The sequence below is a fragment of the Idiotropiscis lumnitzeri genome, chromosome 10 (assembly GCF_059441095.1).
Source record: "Idiotropiscis lumnitzeri isolate Australia: NSW breed Sydney's pygmy pipehorse chromosome 10, RoL_Ilum_1.0, whole genome shotgun sequence".
NCBI classification, from domain to species: domain Eukaryota; kingdom Metazoa; phylum Chordata; class Actinopteri; order Syngnathiformes; family Syngnathidae; genus Idiotropiscis; species Idiotropiscis lumnitzeri.
Window position 1 is genome coordinate 15,121,970 of NC_142400.1, and position 21,663 is coordinate 15,143,632.

The 21,663-nt window shown below is 39.6% G+C and overlaps 2 protein-coding genes across 4 annotated transcripts; one reads left to right on the forward strand and one right to left on the reverse strand.

The window, feature by feature from the left end:
* Positions 1-1,850: 1,850 nt before the first annotated feature.
* Positions 1,851-12,614, reverse strand: kpna5 (karyopherin alpha 5 (importin alpha 6)). Its single transcript, XM_088305853.1, has 14 exons — positions 12,461-12,614; positions 10,879-11,010; positions 9,321-9,422; positions 9,002-9,101; positions 8,411-8,505; positions 8,137-8,268; positions 6,425-6,513; positions 6,235-6,334; positions 5,941-6,104; positions 5,610-5,688; positions 5,382-5,507; positions 5,172-5,299; positions 3,944-4,122; positions 1,851-3,551 (listed from the first exon to the last, which is right to left on the reverse strand). The coding sequence occupies exons 2-14, from the start codon at positions 11,005-11,007 to the stop codon at positions 3,364-3,366; spliced, it is 1,611 nt and encodes a 536-aa protein (XP_088161979.1). The 5' UTR covers positions 11,008-11,010; positions 12,461-12,614; the 3' UTR covers positions 1,851-3,363.
* Positions 12,615-12,618: 4 nt separating this feature from the next.
* On the forward strand, positions 12,619-20,494 carry zup1 (zinc finger containing ubiquitin peptidase 1). Of its 3 annotated transcripts, none has more exons than XM_088305852.1 (11): positions 12,619-12,902; positions 13,363-13,873; positions 13,953-14,051; positions 14,574-14,669; positions 14,782-14,891; positions 15,410-15,578; positions 16,810-16,899; positions 17,964-18,129; positions 18,208-18,368; positions 19,588-19,808; positions 20,326-20,494. In XM_088305852.1, exons 1-11 carry the CDS (start codon positions 12,873-12,875, stop codon positions 20,371-20,373), a joined length of 1,701 nt encoding a protein of 566 aa, XP_088161978.1. In that variant the 5' UTR covers positions 12,619-12,872; the 3' UTR covers positions 20,374-20,494. The 3 variants fall into 3 exon arrangements, with proteins under 3 accessions (XP_088161978.1, XP_088161977.1, XP_088161976.1); XM_088305851.1 differs by having other exon boundaries at positions 12,621-12,902; positions 14,577-14,669; positions 16,711-16,899; XM_088305850.1 differs by having other exon boundaries at positions 12,622-12,902; positions 16,711-16,899.
* The last annotated feature ends 1,169 nt before the right edge of the window (positions 20,495-21,663 follow it).

Genomic DNA, 21,663 nt, shown 5'->3' on the forward strand with positions numbered 1-21,663 from the left:
TAGTTGTTTTCTATGCATCCTTTTTTATTTTATTTTTTTTACAGTGTGTTCTCATTTATGTCTGACTTTTGTGAAAGTGCCAACTCCCATTGCTGCAAACAGGGAGGGACAGGAGATGGAATGAAGCGACGCGACTCTTAATGTTGGTGACGTATGTAAACGAACGCACGCGATCATCCCAGTTCCAAAGAAGTTGGCTGGGACTTCTTGTTAAAAAAGAAAGAAAAACAAAGACAAAAGCAGAATACAATGATATGCAAATCATTTTCAGGCTATTTTTAATTAAATACACTACAAAAACAATATATGTAATGTTCAAGCTAATAAACTTCGTTTTTAGCAAATGATCATTAACTTTAAATTGTATGGCTTGTTGGAGTTGAGTCACCGTGGAAATGAGAAGTAGTTAGTAAATCAACCTTTAAAAGCCAAACTTACTCCAATGCATGTTCGTTTTTTTGTACTCAAGAAGAAAGGGGTCTAATAAAGACTCAACAACTGATTAGAGTTCCGATATTTAGTTTCTTCAATTTCTGGAGTTTAGGAAATAGTACAAAGACAGATATCTGGGCGGCCTTTTCTTAATCTCACGAGATACTGCACTCGGGCGAGCACAGTCGAAAAATGCGCGCCATCTTTCAGCCCAGCTTCAGTTTTTATAGGAGTTTTTTTATGTCAAGGGTAATGTAGGTTGAATCGGTCGTCCTCGCTCCCTCCCACGGCACGGGTCCACGTCCAAGGGAAGGTTTTCCCCAGGTTAGTCATCGTCTGCATAGTTGATGATGGTCGATTCTCGTCTGGTCCCGTAGACTGGCACGTCCCTCCGTCTCTCTCTCCGCTGGCATTCTTCTAATCTTGTCCGTGTGCATGTATATGCAGGCATAGGCGTATGTGCACGTGTATGTGCAAGTGTGTATGTGCGTGCGCTCTGATCTCCAATTGTTATGTCTTTCGGAATGTGTTTTTCTTTTGATAGCGTCTGTGTGAGTCCTCCAGTGCCCAATTTGGTATGTTTGCATCTCTACAGCCAATGTGGAGAATGTGCTTCGTCGTCTTTGTCCATGAAGTGCTGTGAATGTGAGGGCAGCTCATGGAAATGCTATGTGCGCAAATCTATTCTCACTACTGAGAATTTCAATAAAGTTCACACATTTAAACTAAGTACGATAAATTTAGCATATGAGAATAATATAATAAATCAGTAAACATCAGGACTACAATCCCAGTCATTCTTGTGACCCGTGCTTCTAGTTTCATTTGATAAATGCTTCTTGTTTCATCAATGTTTAAAATATTCAGTAAATATGAACCTGCTAACTTTAATAATCGACATTCTGTCCCGTATGTTTAAAATAATGCCAGTAATCGTAATACAATCCTTCAGGCTGTAAAACATTAAAAAAATGACATCAAAATCATTCAAATGATGTCACATTGTGCTGAATTGAAATTAGATTCCCACTTTGTTACGTCACCTGTTTTTTAACCACATTCAATAAAAGTTTGGAAACTGAGGCCACTAATTGTTGAAGCTTTGTAGGTAGAATTCATTCTCATTCTTGCTTAATGCACAACTTCTGCTGTTCAACAGCCCGGGATCTCTGTTGTCATATTTTACGCTTCATAATGTTGCACATTTTCAATGGGAGACACGTCTGGACTGCAGGCAGGCCAGTTTAATACCCACACACTTGTGCTACGAAGCCACGCTGTTATAAGACGTGAGGAATGTGGTTTGGCATTTTCTTTTCAAATTGGTTTAGTGAGCAGAAGGGACGATAACAATTTGTAATGTATACTGTGTGTAGTAAACCTTTTGAACTCCCAATGCAAAAGGAATGTGGGTGGAGTCTGTATCCAACGGGTCAATTTATTAGTTCTTGCCAGACAATAATATCAGGTGTGTATTTCAGACGCAGGCATTGCCAGCAACATAATACAGCTTTACTTCCAGGCATCATGTGACTCAACTGCCCAAAATCAAAGTCTTGCTGCATGATATGTCTCACCTGTACACAGACTGCGGGAGGTCTATCTGTATTTCTACTGAGAGCCACAACACGGCAAATAAATTCTCAAACAAGAAATGTACTAATAAAACCTAAAAAATGATACACGATCATATAAACCAGAAATATTAGAAAACTATACACAGTTGAATGTGCTAGATGAAATAAGTTCTGCATTACAAATATTTCCATGTAAATATAGATCCTTTCTTGTTGTCCACCAATTAACATTGCAGTAATCACTTGTGCATTTATGTGCAAGAAATGTGGTTAATGTATGGTTGAGGGGATAGCATCAAATACAAAAAAAAATAACACTGTGCTTCTGTTACACAACTTCAACAAGCAAGTCCCAATATGAAGCGAAACAAAAACAAACAAAAAAAAGTTCAGAGTAGGTGAACCTCATCCTAATTATTGAGGTATCAAGGAGAAGCAGTCATGACTGTAAACACTACACCATCATACATCAACATCCCACTGCCATTTAAATAGTTGCTTTACATATCGTCTTACACATATGTATGATATACAAGGCCCTCCAAATCAATCCTGCTTAATCATTTCACAATTATGTTGCTAGTTTAGGCTACAATCCTTGAATGAGATCTTTGCTCATGATGCATCCTATCACAGGCAGAAATCGTGCCCGCCTGTGAGAAGAAAGAAAACTTTATAACAAGAGGAAATGTCAGCCTGAATTGAAAGCTGGAATGACGGGAGCTACTCAGCTCAGGCAAGATAAATAAATAAGAAAAGAACCCACCACAGTTGTCCATGAAGAGGAAGGGGGCTCTGAGGACTTAGAGTGGCACTGTATTTACATTCAGTACCTCTTAAGTCTTCTGACAGGCATCCCTTCAAAAATTTAACTTAATGGATTAAAATCCTCCCTGATTATTGAGGGATTTTACCTCCCACCCCATCTGAGGACTAAAGAGGTAAATTCACATTTCAATAGGGATGTGAATGTGAATTATGAGACTGGTTTCCAATTGAGACATTAGTTCTGTTGCCTAAACAGGTTTTATAATAAAACATATCAAAGGAAACCAAAAGATATACTATATCAAAACAGGATGCTTTCTTTCCTAGTGCAGGTACGACCACCCCTTACAGGCTCGCTCATGTCGGGGAAGCATCAATGGGCCTTTATGCTCTCACATTTACCTCAGTATTCACACATCTCAAAGTCATTTCAGAGATGTTTGTTTTTTGAAGGCCTGGAGGGCGAGGATGGTCTGCGGGGAGCTGGTGGACCCCCCCCCTTGAGAGATTAGGTCAGGACCCGGTTTACCAGATAGCGAGATCCTTGACATCAGGAAAATGATGAAGCGGTAAAAGTGAGGTGATGTTAGAGCTGGAAACCCTCCATGGGTCCTTCCTGCTGTTGAAAGATGAACTGGCCCTGACCCTGGTCCACTTGTGGCGCCAGGTTGGAATCTTCCTCATCCACACCGAAGTAGTGCTCGATCAGGTCAAAGGCTTTCTGGTAGATCTCCTGGTTCTCGTGACTCTGCAGGAATTCGATCTTGTCCAAGCCTGGCGTGCACACAACAGAAGGAATGACGAAAGGTGATGGCGTTTGAAATGCTCATTTCATGTTTAGTTTTTTGGTTTCAAGAAAATTCCATAAAGATGGCAGCCACTTGTAACGTTGATAGTTGTACTTTGTCATTCTGAGATGCAGTTTTTATGTAAAAAAAAATAATCAGACACCAATCTTTGTACAATGTGCCGAAACCAGCAAATCCAGATTTGTAGTGTTTAATCACTGAGCATGAAAGTAAAAATGATGTAGATGTAATTCCTACTGAAACGTAACCGAAACTGACCAAGTGAAGTGTCCAGTGTGTGAATTGGGAATATCTTATTATTGGTAAAATTGCTCATGTCCACCTGTGCAAGTTGTGTGCTAAGATGCAGAGCTGTACCGTAAGCCTCCTCGATAAGTGCACAGTAAGGATTGATGCCTGTTCCATTCTTTTTGGCCTCCTGTTCTCCCAGTCGGAGGATGTTCTCCAGACCATTCAGAGAGACCTGCACGATCTTAGAGTCCATCACGGTGAGAAGGTCACACATGGGCTTGATGGTATTCAGAGACACCAGGTACCTATTCACACAAAACAGAAAACCTGTAAACAATTGAAAATATGTACAGTATTGCAATCATTGTGTTATGTTTGAATAGGCTGTTTGCTTTCCTATTAAATGATGCCCACAGTTGAGAACACAAATTTTGGGATGAACAGCAACAATTGAATGTGTGTGTTGGAGGCATACACTGTGATCCTTCGCCACTTCGCGCTTCACTTTTCACGGCTCCATTGTTTTTACATCTGTTTTTGGAAAAACAAATTATCCCTCCCACCCCCCACCCCACCCAAAAAAAAAAGGGAACGAGTAGAGCCATATTGTGGAAAGACACATTGCCTCAAAGATATGAATTGAATCGGAGGCCTTGTACATACATTCCCCACGGGCACTCATACAAGGCGCGTAATTGGTTCCCAGCCTTAAGATCAGCCAATTAGAGCACAGGTTGATTCATCCCGTGAGCTGATTACCTGCGCCTCATCCCAGCATCTACCCTTGTTGTATCTCCCAGTCTCGTCCACATTAATAAACGAACAGCACTTTTGAACAACGTTCCCATCGAGAAGACAAGTCAAGCCATTCGTAGTAAAAAAATGTTGATGCTGTGTGTGACGGTAGCACGCCTTCGATGTGATGAGCATTAATACATGATGGTGTGGCAGCTGATTTGACTCGTCTCCCTGACTGGAAGTTAGATAGTTGGAGCCCAGTTCAACTTTATATTGTCATCACAAACTGTTGCCACCAATAAAACGTCATCCTGAAATTATGTTAATTAAGGATGCTAAAATAAAATTTAAAAAACTCAATTCACATTGACATTGTGTTGCCAAGTGTTGGCCTGCTAAGCGAGTGCCCCATTTAAGATGCAAAACACAACAAGAAACAAAACGCAACAGGAAATGACAAAAAAACTGCAAAAATAAACAAATAAACCCTACGGCAGGATATCCGAATAATGATCAAAAACACATGATCAATGTTCCAAAAGCTGACTCATTTATTTTTATGTTGAACAATGTTGCCCACTTCTAGAGCAAATGAATTAGATAAACCGTTTGGTACCTGATCTGTGCAGGAGTGCCGCCTGAGGTGGCGTTGGTTATAGCCCATGCTGCCTCCTTTCTTGTGCGAAACTCTGCCTTCTGAAGAATGTCAATCAGTATCGGGAAGATGTTGGCATCAATCACACTCTGGTGAGAAGAATGTCAGCAATCAAATAAATCCACCTGCCTTAAGACAAGAAAAATGCAATCCGTTTGAAACAGCATTTACTTGAATCTGAGCTCTATTTCCAGCAGTGATATTGGACACAGTCCAGCAGGCCTCCTTTTTGATTGATTCCTTGGGACTGCTTAGCAAGTGTAGTAAACAAGGCAGTGCTGCACAGTTCAAGATCACCTGCGATGACAAAGAGACAAGAACAATTACTTGGCAACCAAGAAGAACAAAAGCAGGAAATAAATCCAGTGCGTGTGAGCTACACAATTCATTGGACTCGACCTGGGTCTGAATATCATCTCCTGTGACAATGTTGCCTACTGCCCGTAGAGCAGGAGAAACCACCTTGTAGTCGCTGTGCCTTGTTAGAGAAAACACACACAAACACAGCAATTAAACGTCTTCGTTGTCAAGCAGACCTCATCTCTCATCGGTCTTGTACACGTGAATGACAATGCAAACACAGCACAAATATTCTACGGGTTCTAACAAATAAATACCATACACTAAAGACGCATTCGGTAGTTCTGTTATCGATGTGGCATGGTACAAGACAGTAATCCTCAGTTATCAAAAGGTAAATGGCATGTAGTGACCGATGAACGCTTCTTACATGAGCAGCTCCACCAGCCTGCGGCAGACTCCAGAGTCAATGACTGTTTGGATCTTCTCATTGGGACCGTCAGACAAGTAGGACAGGGCCCAGCAAGCATCAGCGAGCACATCTGGATCACTGCTAAAAAGAAGCCTGGACAGCACACTAAGGCACGGAGATACCTGTCAGAAATTAAGGATAAAAGAAAGATGGGAACAGTTCATTTGTTGGTATAAAAATACATGCAAAAAGAAAACCTGCATAAGAAGGAACACAATTCCTGTATTGCTCTATCCAGTGTCTATAACTGACCTTGGAGAAATCTGGTGGTGGGTTTTTCCCACGGCACAAGTTGGACAGAGCCCAAACTGCATTTCGAGTTGTTGTGAGCCGATTGGATACTGCAAGTAGCCTGGAGCAGCACAGAGCATGATTATTTAGATGTGACTAAATCATGGACAACGCAATGAGAGAGCACAGTGACAAGGAAAGAAAAACGCACTGCTGTAGTGAAGGTAGGATGCCACAGTTAAGTACGTAGTTCCTGCACTCTGCATTGTCTCCAGCGATGTTGCCCAATGCCCACACAGCCTGAAAAACACCACAGTCAGCAGACAGTTCCTCTACTATTGTTGTACTTGTGAATCACCAGTAGAGCTCAACATTTCCTGGTTGCATGTCCGAAAGGACGAAGACCCAAGTTGAAATGGTAGTATTGTACATTGTTGGGCATGAAAGCAAAAAGCGTGAAATTTCACAAAAAAGGAAAGAAAAAAAAAACGCTCTCGTGCTCTGCTTCACGTTCCTGGAATCGTCTTCAAAAAAGATGTCACACCAACACAACTTATCTGCTTGCCTTATTTCTGAACCTTGTTAGCTCATTCTTCGCTGTTGCCCTTTACAAAAGTGTCTTTGTCAATACTTACCGTACATTCCGGACTATAAATCACTACGTTTACCCATGCTTTGAAGCCTGCATCTTTTAATGTGATGCGGTTTATTTGTCAATTTTTACTGGCAAGCTTCATGCCGCCGATAGATTTAGCAATCGTCTCATCATTCGGACCAATGAAATTACCAAACACATCCCAGCGCACCAATGAAACTGTCCGAGTCTGCCTTCTCACTGCCTATTCATATCAGTCATTTGCGTAGTTCAGTGGCAGGTTTGGACGACGAACTCTTTTACCAAAACTGGCCACATGCGAAGAGTGAAGCTTCCAAAAACAACTATTGTTGAGGTTTACCAGGGCATACTGACAGCATGGAGCAGAGTAAAAAAAACAAAAAGAAAACCTCTTAACAATGGCCTTGGGCATTAACAACTTGTTGCGTTTATAGGTTAAAAACTACTTCCAAAATGAGATAAAACAAAAAAAGTTATAAAAAAAATTTAATTGCGGTGCACTATTGTTCAACAGGATCAGAAAAAGGCAACGAATTGGCAAGGACCAAATTACTTTTCGTGAAATGTAGTTTTTTTAAATAATTAATCACATGAAGATATATTATATGAGTTTAGAGCCATAAAATATTTTGATTCAAATGAAAGCGTGGAAAAAAAAAAGTTCTACATAACCTTGCAGCAGTTGATTGAATATGACAAGAGTTCAAACACACAAGCAGAAAATGATAACACTCACAGGGAGCATGGCGCAGAAGCTGACACTGAATTACTTTTGTAACTGTTGTCACTCACGAGGACACGTCCCTTAAAGGCACACATCAATGCATGCATGTAGTGCAGAATGCGTGAATGTGTGTGTGTGACATTCGGCTTGAAAAACTTCATAAAACCTGATTCCTTTTCACTTGCATTTTTTTCTTTAAAATAAAACTTAAACCCTGCCCAAAAATAAATAAATGTACGGCTAGAACGGACTGATGGCATTTCAATTCATTTTCGATTAAAAAAATGTAAATGATCACACTTGACAGAACAAATTAAACTTGTAAGTCGAGGTGCCACTATTTCAGAAATGGTCTCAACTGCCATTAAACACCAAAACAGCAGAATGGAAACAGGGAGATTTCCGTCAATGGACTGACGTGCTGCAAAATGCTGCCGTTCCAGTGCAGTTTTGGTGGACAAAGCCTCAGCAGTACTAAGCATTAAACAACTGTGTGTAAATCTGACCGTGCTATAGCTACAGTAATCAACACTTGTTGATATTATATTGTTTACTGTTTGCCTTTGAGTACAAAAGTTCTCACCTGCTCCTGTACATCTTCGTACTCAGAATTCAGCAGCTCGATGAAAATAGGCACAGCTCCGGTTTCAATCACAACCTTGGTGTGTTGGAAAGTGCCTGAAGCAATATTGGTTAAAGCCCAGGCTGCCTCAAACTGAAAACAAACACACATAGACGCTTGAATAACTATTCAGCAAATCTTGTCTCTCTTGTTAAAACATTCTGCTGAAGTAGTATTGCAAAAGTCAAACTGTAAGTACACGTCTGGCATTGTGTGGCAAAGCAAAGCTCTTTACCTGCAATGTGCAGTTTTCACTCCTTTTCAGGAACTCAACAAATTGATTCACAACCCCAGGAGTGGCAATGACCTCGTCTATCGGAGGGTTGGGCTCTAAAAACGCAAAGCAAAGTTTTGAAATCTGGTTCAAACTAATAAGTCATCAACCCTGTTCTCTAACTCAAACGAACCAATAGCTGCTTGCTCCTTTTAAATTATTTTCAAATGTAAAAACAACAACAACAAAAACATAGGTATGACAGATATCAATGTACAATGCAAATGTACATTGCACATTAACGTGAGTGAATATAGTAGTTTTGATCATAGACACGGGGGATCGGGGAGTGGGGGAGTGAGAGACGAGTGCAGTGACGCTACATTTAAATGTTGCTAGCAGTTTGAAAACTGAAAACTCCTCTTTTTACTGTACGTGTAGGTATACATTCCAAAATGTAATTTTGTCTGAAGTGGAAAAAAAAAAAAGATGAGAACCAACGAGGTCTGGAAAAAAATATATGTATCTGGCTAACATTTCCACGTCACTGTAATGTACATTAATTGTATTTACAGTGATAAATATTACAAATTCTTCTGGGGAAACACAAACCTTTTGACAGCAGTTTTCTGAATTTTTGTGTAGCAATTAGCTGTTGATCTGGATCTTCAGAGAAGATCATCTGAATCATATCAGGTGTTATGAATCCATCCTGTTGACATCAGATTGATAGATGAAACAGCAACAATATTCATACTTTGTATACACACACAACATTGCGTATATGTACGTTATGCTTAGACGAAAACAGCAAAAAAATAAATAAAATAAAAGGTCAGGGCAGGAATCAAGAAATGTAGGCATCAAGCAATATTGCAGACAGTAATAAAAAATATTCAACAACGATTTGATGATGCATGTTATGACTTACGCTGGCGACAGGTACTGTTGAGCTGATGTCTGGATCTTGGATTGGACATTCCGACATGGATTCATCACCTGATGGCGTGCATACGTTTCTCCTCTTAAATAGCTTTGGGAAAAGTAGGTGGAATATAATTAAACTTCTACTTGGCATGCATTCAACATTTTGCATCGATAATTTGATTCACTTGTCAATCATACACAGACTTCCTCCCTTGATAATGCAACTGGTTGATGCAGCCAGAAATGTCACTTAGAGTGCATCTGGTTCACTTTTTTGTCATTTTATAGCCACTTTCCAAAATAGAATAAATTCACTTTTTTGCCCTCAAAATGCACACGACACCAGGATTTCTTAGAGTGGAGAAGAGCAAAAGGTCCTTATAGGAAAAAAAACTTTGACAATCGCTAGTCAATCTGGTGACCGGTATTGGCTGCTAAATGCTACCTTGGTTGACAGTTCAACAGGTGCAAACAAGTCACTCCACTCACCAGACATGTCAACTTTTTCACACTTATTGTTGTTCAAAGTCCGTGGACTGTTAAACTATACGAAAAAATATAATAGGTTTTACTACCCAGTACTTACCTTGGTGATTTTCTAATGTTGCACACAGGGAAAGCAAAAACTAACACTAAAACTAATACTAAACTAAAACTGTTTTGGAAAAAACTAAAACTAATGAAAACTAACTAAAACAAACTAAATTGAAAACACTAAACTAACTGTAATTCAAATTCCCAAACTATAATAACCCAAGTTAGCACACAGATGTTGTCTGCACATTATTAACATATAGTGATCAGTGATTTCCATAACAAAATACAGACCACCCGTAACAAATGGCAGCGCCGGTTTCGAGTGACAAAATTTGGGTAGAGAGATAAGATGTTGCTTAAATATTAATGCACTGACAGTTTTATTTACGGACTGACATATTATAATAAATATCAGGCTGAAAGGTCATTTAGAAATGTTCCAATTGATTAAAAAAATGGAAAGATTTAATGTAATCTTTATTGTGCAAATCTCAAAACTCAGCACTCTGTTGTGTAAACAAGCAAAGAACATTGCAGATATAAATATTTAAAATACTATAAATACTTTTGAGTTTACAGTTTAGCATGTCTTAGCTGTCTTCTACTGTAAATTACTTATCGTCCACTTTTCGTGTTCATGGTGCTTGTCAGAACTGTAGATTATTCGCCGCCAAGGAGGCGATGTTTAGTGACTTCTAGAGGATTGACTGTTGTTTAGTTGCCATGTTAGCCATGAATCACAGCTGGAGAGCAACAAGGCTAGTTTTGTACCTATGGAAAGATGTGATGTCATTAACATTACTATGATTGATTGGTTAATTGATTGGGACAAATCCAACTCTTATGAAAGCCAATTAATAGTCGCTGTACTTAAAGACTCATATATTGTGAGATTTAGTAAAGATCACAATGGTTGTAGTGCCAGTAATTTTTAACAACAATCTGACTGTAACATATTCTATTCCATAAGTGACAGTTGTACGTCCGTGGTGACATCCCATGAACCCCACATATTTCAGATTTACCTGCTCCTCTCGTTTCTGTTTGCGCAGCTGGATTCCTTCTTCCTCTCTCCTTCGACGCATCTCTTGAGGATTCAGAGCTTTGTTCTTGTAGCTCTTCATCCTGTAGGTATCCTTCCCTGGACTCGCCATTGTCTGAAGAGTCAAAACAAAGCAAAGTCGAGGATTAAGCCAAGCAAAAAAAAACAGAAAACATGCTTTTCAAACACGACAAAATAAGGCAGAACCAGTCTTGATTAAAATCATATATTAATAAAACAGATATTTTATCAAAATGCTTCTATTTATAAGTGCCACTAACACCATTCAAAAGAGACATGGTTCATAATCCTTTCAAGTCTAATCGGCTTCTTCATGGATTTTGTCTTTATACTCCCTGTCTTCTTCCTCAAAATCTGACCTTTCACTGTCATCATTGTCCAGCCCTTTCAAGATAACTGGTCAGGTGTAAGATTTGCACTGACAACCACCAGTTTTTCATTCCTCACAATGATGAGACTGTTGCGAGGAGGCTAATGTTGATCATAGTGGCAGGCTAAAGTAAAGTAGTGAATTGTTACTTCAACCAAGTGGACGTAGACATGCTTTGCCCTGCCTACAACAAAATGTCCAATTGCATTCTCAAAGCCCTTGGTTGTTACTTTTCCAGAGGGCAAGAACTTGCCTTTATCAAGCCTCAGGTGACAAATGTGTTGTTTCTGTTGATCTCTTAAACAGAGTAAGATTTCCTGTTACTTTGCGTACACTACAGCATGCATGATGCCACGTGCACCGACTTCATGTGGCACACTACAATTCTCTAACAATTTGATCTCTGCAGTGAAGTGGAAGTGGGCCAAATTGATTGGTGAGTTTCCAAACATCTGACAAGGTGACACTGTGATTAATTTTAACAATTGCTGTATACAGAGTTTGGGGATTCTAAGGCTACAAATCACCCTTATCTCATAAACGCTTTAAAAATGCATGATATGGACTAATGTGCAAATTTACTCCTTGGATGATCACATTTCTAGTTAATTCCAACATAGGGCAAATAATATCAAACGCCCATACCACTCAACGCCCATACCACTACTGACCAACATTGAGCAAAAATCCCCCAAAAGTAAAAGAATGACAGTAAGGTTTGGCAAATGCCTGAGTGAAGAGATAATATTTACATTCGTTATAATGTATTGAATTTCCAACAATCACGTAAAAAGACCGCAGCGATTCAATGTCAATCTTGCAAAGACATTTTCGGGTTTACACAACCGTTATCCCTATCAGGGCTTACCCCTTAAAACTGGGCTGTCAAATGCTAAAGTTGCAGTGCTTTTAGACCCCGCACACATCTTCCGTAGCTATGCCTCCACGAGTTAAAAAGCTGAACAAATGAGGTTTGGGCTGTGCTTCTCGAAACTTATGACTGATTTTTTTGGACTGGCTGCTATGTAATATTTGTGTTAGGCTATTTTGACTCTGTTCTAATCTAGCACCAGGGCTAACCCCTTACCGATGCAGCTATTCTCGCCCACTGACGTGTTTACATTCAACAGCGATAACAACACATTCAACACTTAAAACTTGCGCTAATTCTTACCCACTGAAAATTTGACAGACTTGAAAAATTCGTGCGGCAGTTTAAAAACTCCAATTCTTACAAATCCCCCTCCCCTGTCGGTAGAGGAAAATGGCGTCCTAGTGATATCTTTCCCAGAAAACACTTCGTGTCAACAAGATATACGTCATTTCCGCCAGCTGTTGATTAGTTTCCGGTTTTGAAGCACCAAAATTTGAATCAATGACAATCTCCTGCAATTATAGAAGATATGAAGGGATCGTATGATATCAATGAGAAGTGAAAATAAACAAAACCACATGAGCAAAACGAACATTTTCTAATTGTGTATCCATGTTTAGTGCATTCACTGTATTTCGTTATTGTTTTATAATGAAAATTGGGCCCGGAAGTCCCTTAAATCGCACATTTGAGACGAGAAATGTCTTGACTAATGTCTAAGATAGGGCATCGTTCCTCTACGGTAAGTTCATTTATATGTTATTATGTAACCAATGCTGTATAAAAGGGAGAGGCAACAATATACGTGTGTTCAAGTTTGTCACTTTGCGTCAAGGACTGTATGACTTAGTATATATAATGACGTAGCGTTTTACTCATGACCCACGTTGGCTCTCGAAGTCCAAATCTAAAAATCTTTATAACGCTGCATAGCATGTGGGTCAACATTTATTCAGAGATGAGTTGTTGTTTTAAGTAACTCACATTCGCCAAAGATGCCGAACCAATCCATTCTAAATTGAAACAATTTAGCTTTGGGCAGTTGTTAAATCGATTGTAAATAAAGATCATCCTTTTGAAATGGTGACATGTTAATGAAACAATAGCTCAAGTGGTGCTTCAACAGCTCAGAAAATGTAGGTGTGCCATTCAGAGACTAGATATTTTTCTTTGAAAATAATGACTCTCTTTTGAATTAACAGGCTGTGGTCATGCTGACATGTGAGATATGCTGTGAGGAAATAATGTTGGAGGAGGACATGAAGACACATCTTCTCATCAGCCATCTGGAAAAGGACATGAAATGCCCACTATGTTCTTTATCTGGAGTGTCCTATGATGAACTTTGCTACCATATTAGCTCTGCACATCCAGACTACCAACACAAAGCCCAAAAGTCATCTCACTCCACTTCCAGCACTAGTTTGACAGAGATCGAAGATCCACAGACTACGGGGAGCTGTGGTACAGATTTAGAACCAAAACCCTGTGGGTCATCCAGTGACTCATTGCCACTTGAACAGAGAACTGAAGCAATGTTGACGCAAAGTAAGGGAGTTTTAACAACTGAGGAGACTTCAGCCATCTCATCACCATCTGTAAGCCCAAAAATAAAGCGAGGTTTGGGGATGAGCATTCCTGTTGTGGAAAATGCCGGATATTTATCTGAGCAGAAAAGTCCCAAACTGAAGCGCCTAGCCTCTCCAAAGAATGGTAATTTAAAAAAAGTTAACTCTGACATCCTTTTAAGAGTTATAAATTAGTTTGTGCTTCTTTCTTTTTCTTTTGACAGGGTCATTCTCTTGCCCCATGTGCACACTAGTCTTTACCAGCAGCAGCATTCTACAGGAGCATGTTGAGTTGCACCTGCAGGAACACCACTGTCCTGAAGGTATTTTGCAATTTGGGCAAATGTGTCAAAGGCCATAATACTCAACACAGATGACACAAATTAAATTAAGAAAGATAAATCACCTTGATATACATAATGAATCTGTCTTTAGGGGTCATTTGAATCTTTCTCTTCTAAAAGCCATCCTTTTTTTGTTTATTCTCTCTAAGTCCTATCAAAAATCAAAAATGGTGTACTGTATGTATTTGTATTTGAAGACAGCATTACTTTATTGAAAACACTAGGGTGACAATACATCACATGCTCATTGTGATGATGACCGAGAAGGTTTGTTGCTTTTTTTTTTTTTCGGAAGACATGTATGCCTTTCTTGCTGTAATTATGTGAAAAGAAACTTGAATCATAGTCAAAAATATTCTTCTAGAGCTTTCCTAATGTAAGTTAAAATGTTATGTTGGGACCACATATTTGTTAAGCTTGGTAAAAGATCAAATTGTTGTAAACTGTTATTTGAATCGTGAGTGGACTTGTGGTACATGAGGTTTCCAAAATGTCTTCTAGTAGCGGAGAAACTTGAGTGCCCAATGTGTCCAGCTGTTTGCAGCGACAACGCCGCTCTGCAGCAGCATGTGGAACTGCATTTAGACAATGGAGCAGGTGAGATTGATTTGTAGCATGACTCCAAAATTGTAATGTATCTAATAATAGAAGCCTATACATATTACAATAAACGCGACAACCTTATGACACTTGTTTGCCTTTGCTTCAGGGAGCTCTGATTCAGACGCAAGAATGGCTTGGAAACTTCAACAGGAAATGGAGAAGAAGAGGAGAGAGGAGGAGAACCGACTGGAGAAGGAACAGTTTAAAAAGTTGCAGGTTTGAAGCTTGCTGAGCAGAACAGTCGCTGAGAAAGTATTATTATAATTTTGTTTTTATTAAAAAATGCCCAGCTTTCATTCATCAGACATTTTAGATGTAAACTGCAATCTTGCTGTGGCTTTCTTGTTCTGTGTTTGTCGTTACTTAGAAGTGGTTCAGATAATGGATTGATGAATCGATGTGAACGTCATCAATCAAATTTTTTTTCCTCATTAAGCTACAAACATTCGTCACATTTTTAATAAAGTACAATTAGAGGAAGATAAAAAATGGCCTTTATTAGTCCCACAATAGGGGAAATTTGCAGTCTTATCGCAGCAGATGATTTCAAACATGATTTGGATGCGTCACGCAAGCACATACAGCCAGCCCAAGTTTACCAAATAACCAAGATAAAACCGCGGCTGTTCTCCTCCTGCGCGTGGTGCAGTAGTACATGCTTTAGTCAGTTTGTCTTGTGCTTTTCTCAAGTTTCTGCATATCAGTTGGACCTGTGTGTGGTGTTGCATGTGCAGAGGCAGTTTGGCCTGGATGGCAGTGGCGGCTATCGCGCGCAGATGGAGAAGACCATGGAGAGAGATGTGGCCAGGGGCGTCATGGCCCCTGCAGAGTATCATTTTAAGAGGGTGGAGATGATGGAGTCTCTTGCCTCAGGGGTTGATGACGGCAGGACCAGAACACAGGGTATGTGTGTATCTTTGTAATTCGACCAACTTTTTGCAAAAAAGGGAAAAGAAAGGTCACTTAAAAAAAATAGCTTCCATAAATCTGTCTACTGTATATGTTTGCGTGTCTGTCATCCTGTCTGCTAGTATCGTATTTATACCCCTCATCCAATCAAACAGTCCAGTGCTTGGTGGTGTACTATTACCATTGAATGTTCTGTGACGGAGAATTGCTCTTGCACTACAATAATGTTACATGGTTTTAATTTCTACTTCAGCCTATGTCTTTACACGGAGCCAGTTCTTCAACATTGCCTCAACTGTACAAAGTTTTCCTTCCTTTAATCTCTGCAATTGACTTACGAGAATGGGATGGCATACCCGCTGCATGTACATAGAGTCGCACCTTTTTAAACTCGCCACATTGCTGTTATACTTTTTGGAGTGTGGCAAGTATTAGTCCCGATGCAGACGAGTATCGCACCAATGACTAACAAAGTTCCAATTTCTCTTTCGATTTCATATATATTGGGAGGCGTTTGGCAGGACACCAACTGCGACGCTCCTTTACAGATGAGCTATTGTCACCCCAACAACACATAAATCAGAATATTTTAATGCAATGGCTGCAGTGATCGGTGAATGTAAGTTTTCAGTCATGAAAAAATGATTCTGTAAAACACAATCTAGGGCTGCACTCGGTTTAAATGTAATTTTACTTGACTCGTGTTATAATATTGCAGCTAAATGATTTCTGAGCTGTGCTCACAACCAACTTACAAACTCAGTAAATGTTTACAGCAAATAATAGTAATAATAAATACAGTAAATAGTTGACCATCATAACCAGTACCGTACTCCTGGTGTCATGCGTGTCTGTGTTAGCAAATGTTTTTATTTGTTTGTTTGTAAATTTGTGTATGGTGAGGTTTGCTAGAATCCAAGTAGAGTATGAACATTATTTTAATTATTTTGATAATCTCGGCTAGCACTGCAAGCACAGTGCATTGGGAATAGATAGTGTATACTCAACTTGAAGAAATTTCAGCAGTAGGTAATAGCCAAACTGCCATTTTGAATATCCTGAGTTGTACATGTGCATATGTTGTACCTGTATAGTTTCACATGCATTCGTCTCCCCTTGTGCCTAGGTGTCATCGGAGCCTTGTATCAGTACTATCAGACTGAATGTAGAGACTGCGTACACGTGTGGCTGAGCGCTGACACTGACCACTATTGCTCCTCGCCAGGAGACAAAGGCTGGGGTTGTGGTTACAGAAACTTCCAGATGCTGCTCTCCTCCCTTTACAGACTAGATACATTTGCTTCCTCTTTACAAGGTGCGTACATTCTATACACTCTAATGTAAACATCCTTCTTTGAGTTTACGCTCTTGGCACTATTTACTCACTAAGAACAAAATTTGAGATAAACACAAGCTTAGTATTATTCCATTATCCATTATTTGTTCCGCTTACTGGAGCCTATCCCAGCCGTCTTCAAACAGTTGGCGAGGTACACCCTGGACTGGTTGCCAGCCAATCAGGGGGGGATAAACAACCATCCGCACTCACACTAATACCTAGCGACAATTTAGAGCGTCCCATGAACCTACCATGCATGTTTTTGGAATGTAGGAGGAAATCGGGGCACCTGGAGAAAACTCACGCAGGCACGGGGAGAACATGCAAACTTCACGCACACAGGCCGGTGCTGGAATCGAACCCTTCACCTTTGCACTAACCAGTCCACCTCGCCGCCAAGCTTAGTATTGTGAACCTTTAAATATTTAACGAAGCACGAGGGCAGATATCCGAGAAGCACTGATTGTACTCTTGGAGTATCAGAAAAAGGTACACGTTACCATCCATCAGTTATCTGCTACTCACAGTGGATATAAAAACAGTCTACACACCCCATTTGAATGCCATGTTTTAAGATTCTGAAAAAGTGAAACGTTAATGTGAACTATAACCTATACATCTGAGGTGAAAAAAAAATCCGAGGGGAAGTAAAGATAAAACAACTGACATAATGTGGTTGTACTTTTTTTTCAATGGTTGTACATTGGTGGAAAAAGTTTTGAAATGATTTATCTTGGTCTTTTTTATATCACAAAAACATAACATTCAAAGAGGTGTTTGGAGACTTTTTATATCAACTGTAATGGACTGATGAGCTGAAATTTGAATCCGTAACCTTATCTCCGTGAACATAAAAATACTGCATACAATCTGCATAGTCCACATAAAACGGCTACTTCTGGGGACGAATTCACATTTTCTTCCACAAACGTCGTCATATTCCTTATCTTTAACCGGTTACACGTAAGACCAGAGTAGATGAGAGCTGATCATGTTTAATATATACACATTTTATTTATTTGATGATCACTTTGTCCCAGACAAATCAGTGCCAAGTATCCCACGGGTGCAGAGTATGATTGAGGATGCGTGGAAATTAGGACTGGATCCTCAAGGTGCGTCCCACTTTAACCATCAGCTACAGGGAACACGAGCCTGGATTGGTGCGACAGAGATCTACGTCCTCCTCACATCTCTAGGAATCAGGTGTTGAATTGGGTAACATTTATCATTTTTCAGTTGAGTCAGTTGGTGGATTCATTTATTCACGTTTTTTCCCCTCAGTGGTCGCATCGTTGACTTCCATCAGCCAACAGGCCCGGGAGGCACCCATCCCCGACTCTTTGAGTGGGTCAAACAGTACTTCAGTCAGTCCAGCAGGAGTAGCAGATTGCCGCCCAGACTCAATCAGACCTCCCTCCCCCCACTGTACCTGCAGCATCAAGGTACGCACGCGACAACATCACACCTCAAAACTTGCACACTGCACGTGGCCATTTAGGATGTTATCTTTCCTTATATTGTTGTCTTTGAAAAGTAATTTAATTGGGGTTACATTTTGGCCTGCTTTATATCATTTTGACTGAGTTTGTCAAGTCCACCGCTGTTTGAAATAATAATAATAATAATAATAATAATAATATTCCCTTTATTAGTCCCACAATGGGGAAATTCGAGATTCGAACCCAGGCCTCCTGGGGAGACTGGGTCCTGAACGCGGCGCCTTAGACCACTCGGCCATCCTGGCAGCCAGACCACTCGGCCATCCTGGCAGCCAGACCACTCGGCCATCCTGGCAGCGTTACAGGCAATAACAATGTCATAGATTGAGGGGTTGCATGGGAAAATGGACTTCAAAAGGGTAAGCTGGGACAGAAATTCTCTAAAAAAAAAAAATTTCATATATCCCAGACATTATGATGAGTTAAACATTATACAACGGTGCGCAGAGATATGAGTTTAATTCATTCCATGACCACGCTTGTAACCTAAAACTCTTGTACCTTTAATCATCTTTCATTTCAACTTGCATGGAAATGCCATTAATCAATTCCAGCCTCCCCACTCAACAACAAAATATTGTTGTGATGTGTATATTTTAAGGAGGACAAATAGTACTCTATAATGTTGTACATATGATAATAACAAAATTTAATAGCATTAAAATGAATTCTTTTGTGTTATACTGAATCAATTGAATGACCATTGACCCCGGCGGTAGTATAAGATAGATGGATATATTGTTCATTGAGACATCTTTAGTCATCTGTCTGGCAATAATATTAGTCGCTCTACGTAGAGGATAAAGAACATGACTGAGTACTATTTCATGTTTTGCTGCACCATTGGTGCTCAGTCCGTTGCTTAAAAGGTTATGCAAGATGGATGCTACTTTGCATTGCCATTACCATAGTAGACTGAAAAGTTAAGTTATATGGTTGTATTAAATATTCAAGGTGCAATAAATAATAATAATAATAATACTGGGAGAGTTGCTCCATCTCCCCCATTACCCTAATACTATAAGGGAGAGCTGTATAGAAAATGGATGGAAGGACAGACGTAGATTCATGTTCAACCACTTGGCAAACACTGCAACCTTATTACAACATGAACATTGTTTTGGGACAGTATGTCATGTTTGCTCGTTATTCTCCCCCCTAGGGCATAGTCGCTCCATAGTTGGTTTGGAGCAGCGGAAGAATGGAAGCCTGTGCCTTCTGCTTTTGGATCCTGGTTTACCATCGTCAGACACCATGAAGTTGATGAGTAAAGACAGTGCATCCGTTGCCATCCGCCATGTCCGAAAACTTCCTGGCAGCCTTAAACATAAACAGTACCAGATAGTGGGAGTCGAGGGTGTGTTGTCGGCTGAAGAGAAACAGGTTCGATGGCTATGCGTTGTTTTATATACACTACTGTACCTACAGTACAATGTGAAAGTCTCAGATGGCCATTCAATTTGTTTTGGCAATTCTACATAATTAAGATGTCATTCCCATCAAGGCCAAATCATTTAGAGAAGTGAGAAAAAAATGTGGTATGTAGTTTTGTCCATATTTATGAGGCTACTTCTGGGATCTTGAGAGGTGATAAACATATGGGGGGTCAATTATGATTAGAGGGTTAGAAAATAATTTGTAAATTTGTAAAGTTCTTGACCAAAATGTGCTTCATTGCCCCATAAGCCAATCCACTAAAAATTCTAGTGGAATTCACTTTGTAATAGCATGCTAGTGCTGAATGTATTAGTCTTAATTATTTTGTTACTACGTCTAAATAATTATGAAATCAAGACTTTTGCACAGTACTGTCTGCTAATGTGTATTTTGCTAAACAATGAGAAATATTTCATGTTGGGTGATTTTGAAGTATCACTTTTTTTTTGTTTTGCTTTAACAGATCCGCATCTTGAACTCAAGGACACTGTGCGCTGAAAGGATCCCATAAACGGAAACGTGATTTTTATTTTATTTTTTAATCTTTGTTTTCAATGTGAATATTTAATTTATAATTTCAACATGTACACTATACTGCACTCATTTTCTAATAAATGTTTTAAATTAGTTGTGATTCACTTGGCTAGCTTCATTTCCCACTCAATAACGGTGTGAATATGAACGTTTGTCGACCAAACCCTTCAATATCCGCACTCTTAAAAAATGGTCAGACGTCTTTATCTTTTGTCCTCTGTCACTGTTGGACCCTTTCCTGAGCTCACCTGGCCATCTCTTTTATCAAACTTTAGTAGCTGTATGTCTTCTCTTCACTTTTCTTCCATGTTGCTCTGTTGCCTGTGATTTTGGAGCCATCTCTTCGTCCTCGTCAATCCTGGTCAGGTGTTTTGTCTTCCTCAGTGCTCCTATTAGAGATGTTTGTCATGGGATGTCCGATCCTTATCTAACTCTTCACCTGCAGATATCAATGACTCTGTCACATAAAATTGCAATTGAGGATGCGGAGGACATTTTCAGCGAGCAGAACTATAAATAGTGTTTTATATATTTTATACCCGTTGTTGAGTAGTTTTTCATCATTTCGCACAAGCTGTAATTAATTCATTAAAACAATATTTGATGCACGTTGGCATATTATATTGCATATTGCACCATGAAAAAAAAATCTATTGACAATCTCAGGAATTCATCACCAAATTGTTTAGGTGTAGTATCAAAGCTGAACACAAGATTTCTAAACACGTTTAACTATACAGTACTTGAAGGAGGGCGTCTTGTATTTTCCAATGTGTGAAACTGTCCAAATTGTAGTGAAAAATGTATCCACAAGCGCCTAGAGGACATGTGAGAATGTATGACGTCAAGTTCTATAGTCACAAGTAACATGTGCTTGGTGCCTGCGTCCCCTTGTGGTAGGATACGGCGGGACATAAATCTTGACGCGTTATTTCCAAATCACTGCACACGTTTGTGTACGTCACGTGACGTATAAACGCTCAATCTGCGCACACTCACGCGTCCATTCATATTTGATCTGAGGGGTGTGCTGCTGCACGCCGACAAATGGGCTAGATTCGCCTCCGGACTAGGGCTATTTGCAGTTGGTTTTCTGGGTTCAAGACTTAATTTCTTTGTTACCAAATTTACAAATTCAGCAATAGATTAAATACGTTTTTGAAGATAAAAGGACTTCTCTTAAAACACTTTTCCAATTTGCGTTTAACTGTGTTGACTGCCATTAAAGTTACACAGTGCCGAGTGCTATGAAAGACTGTTTGCAATA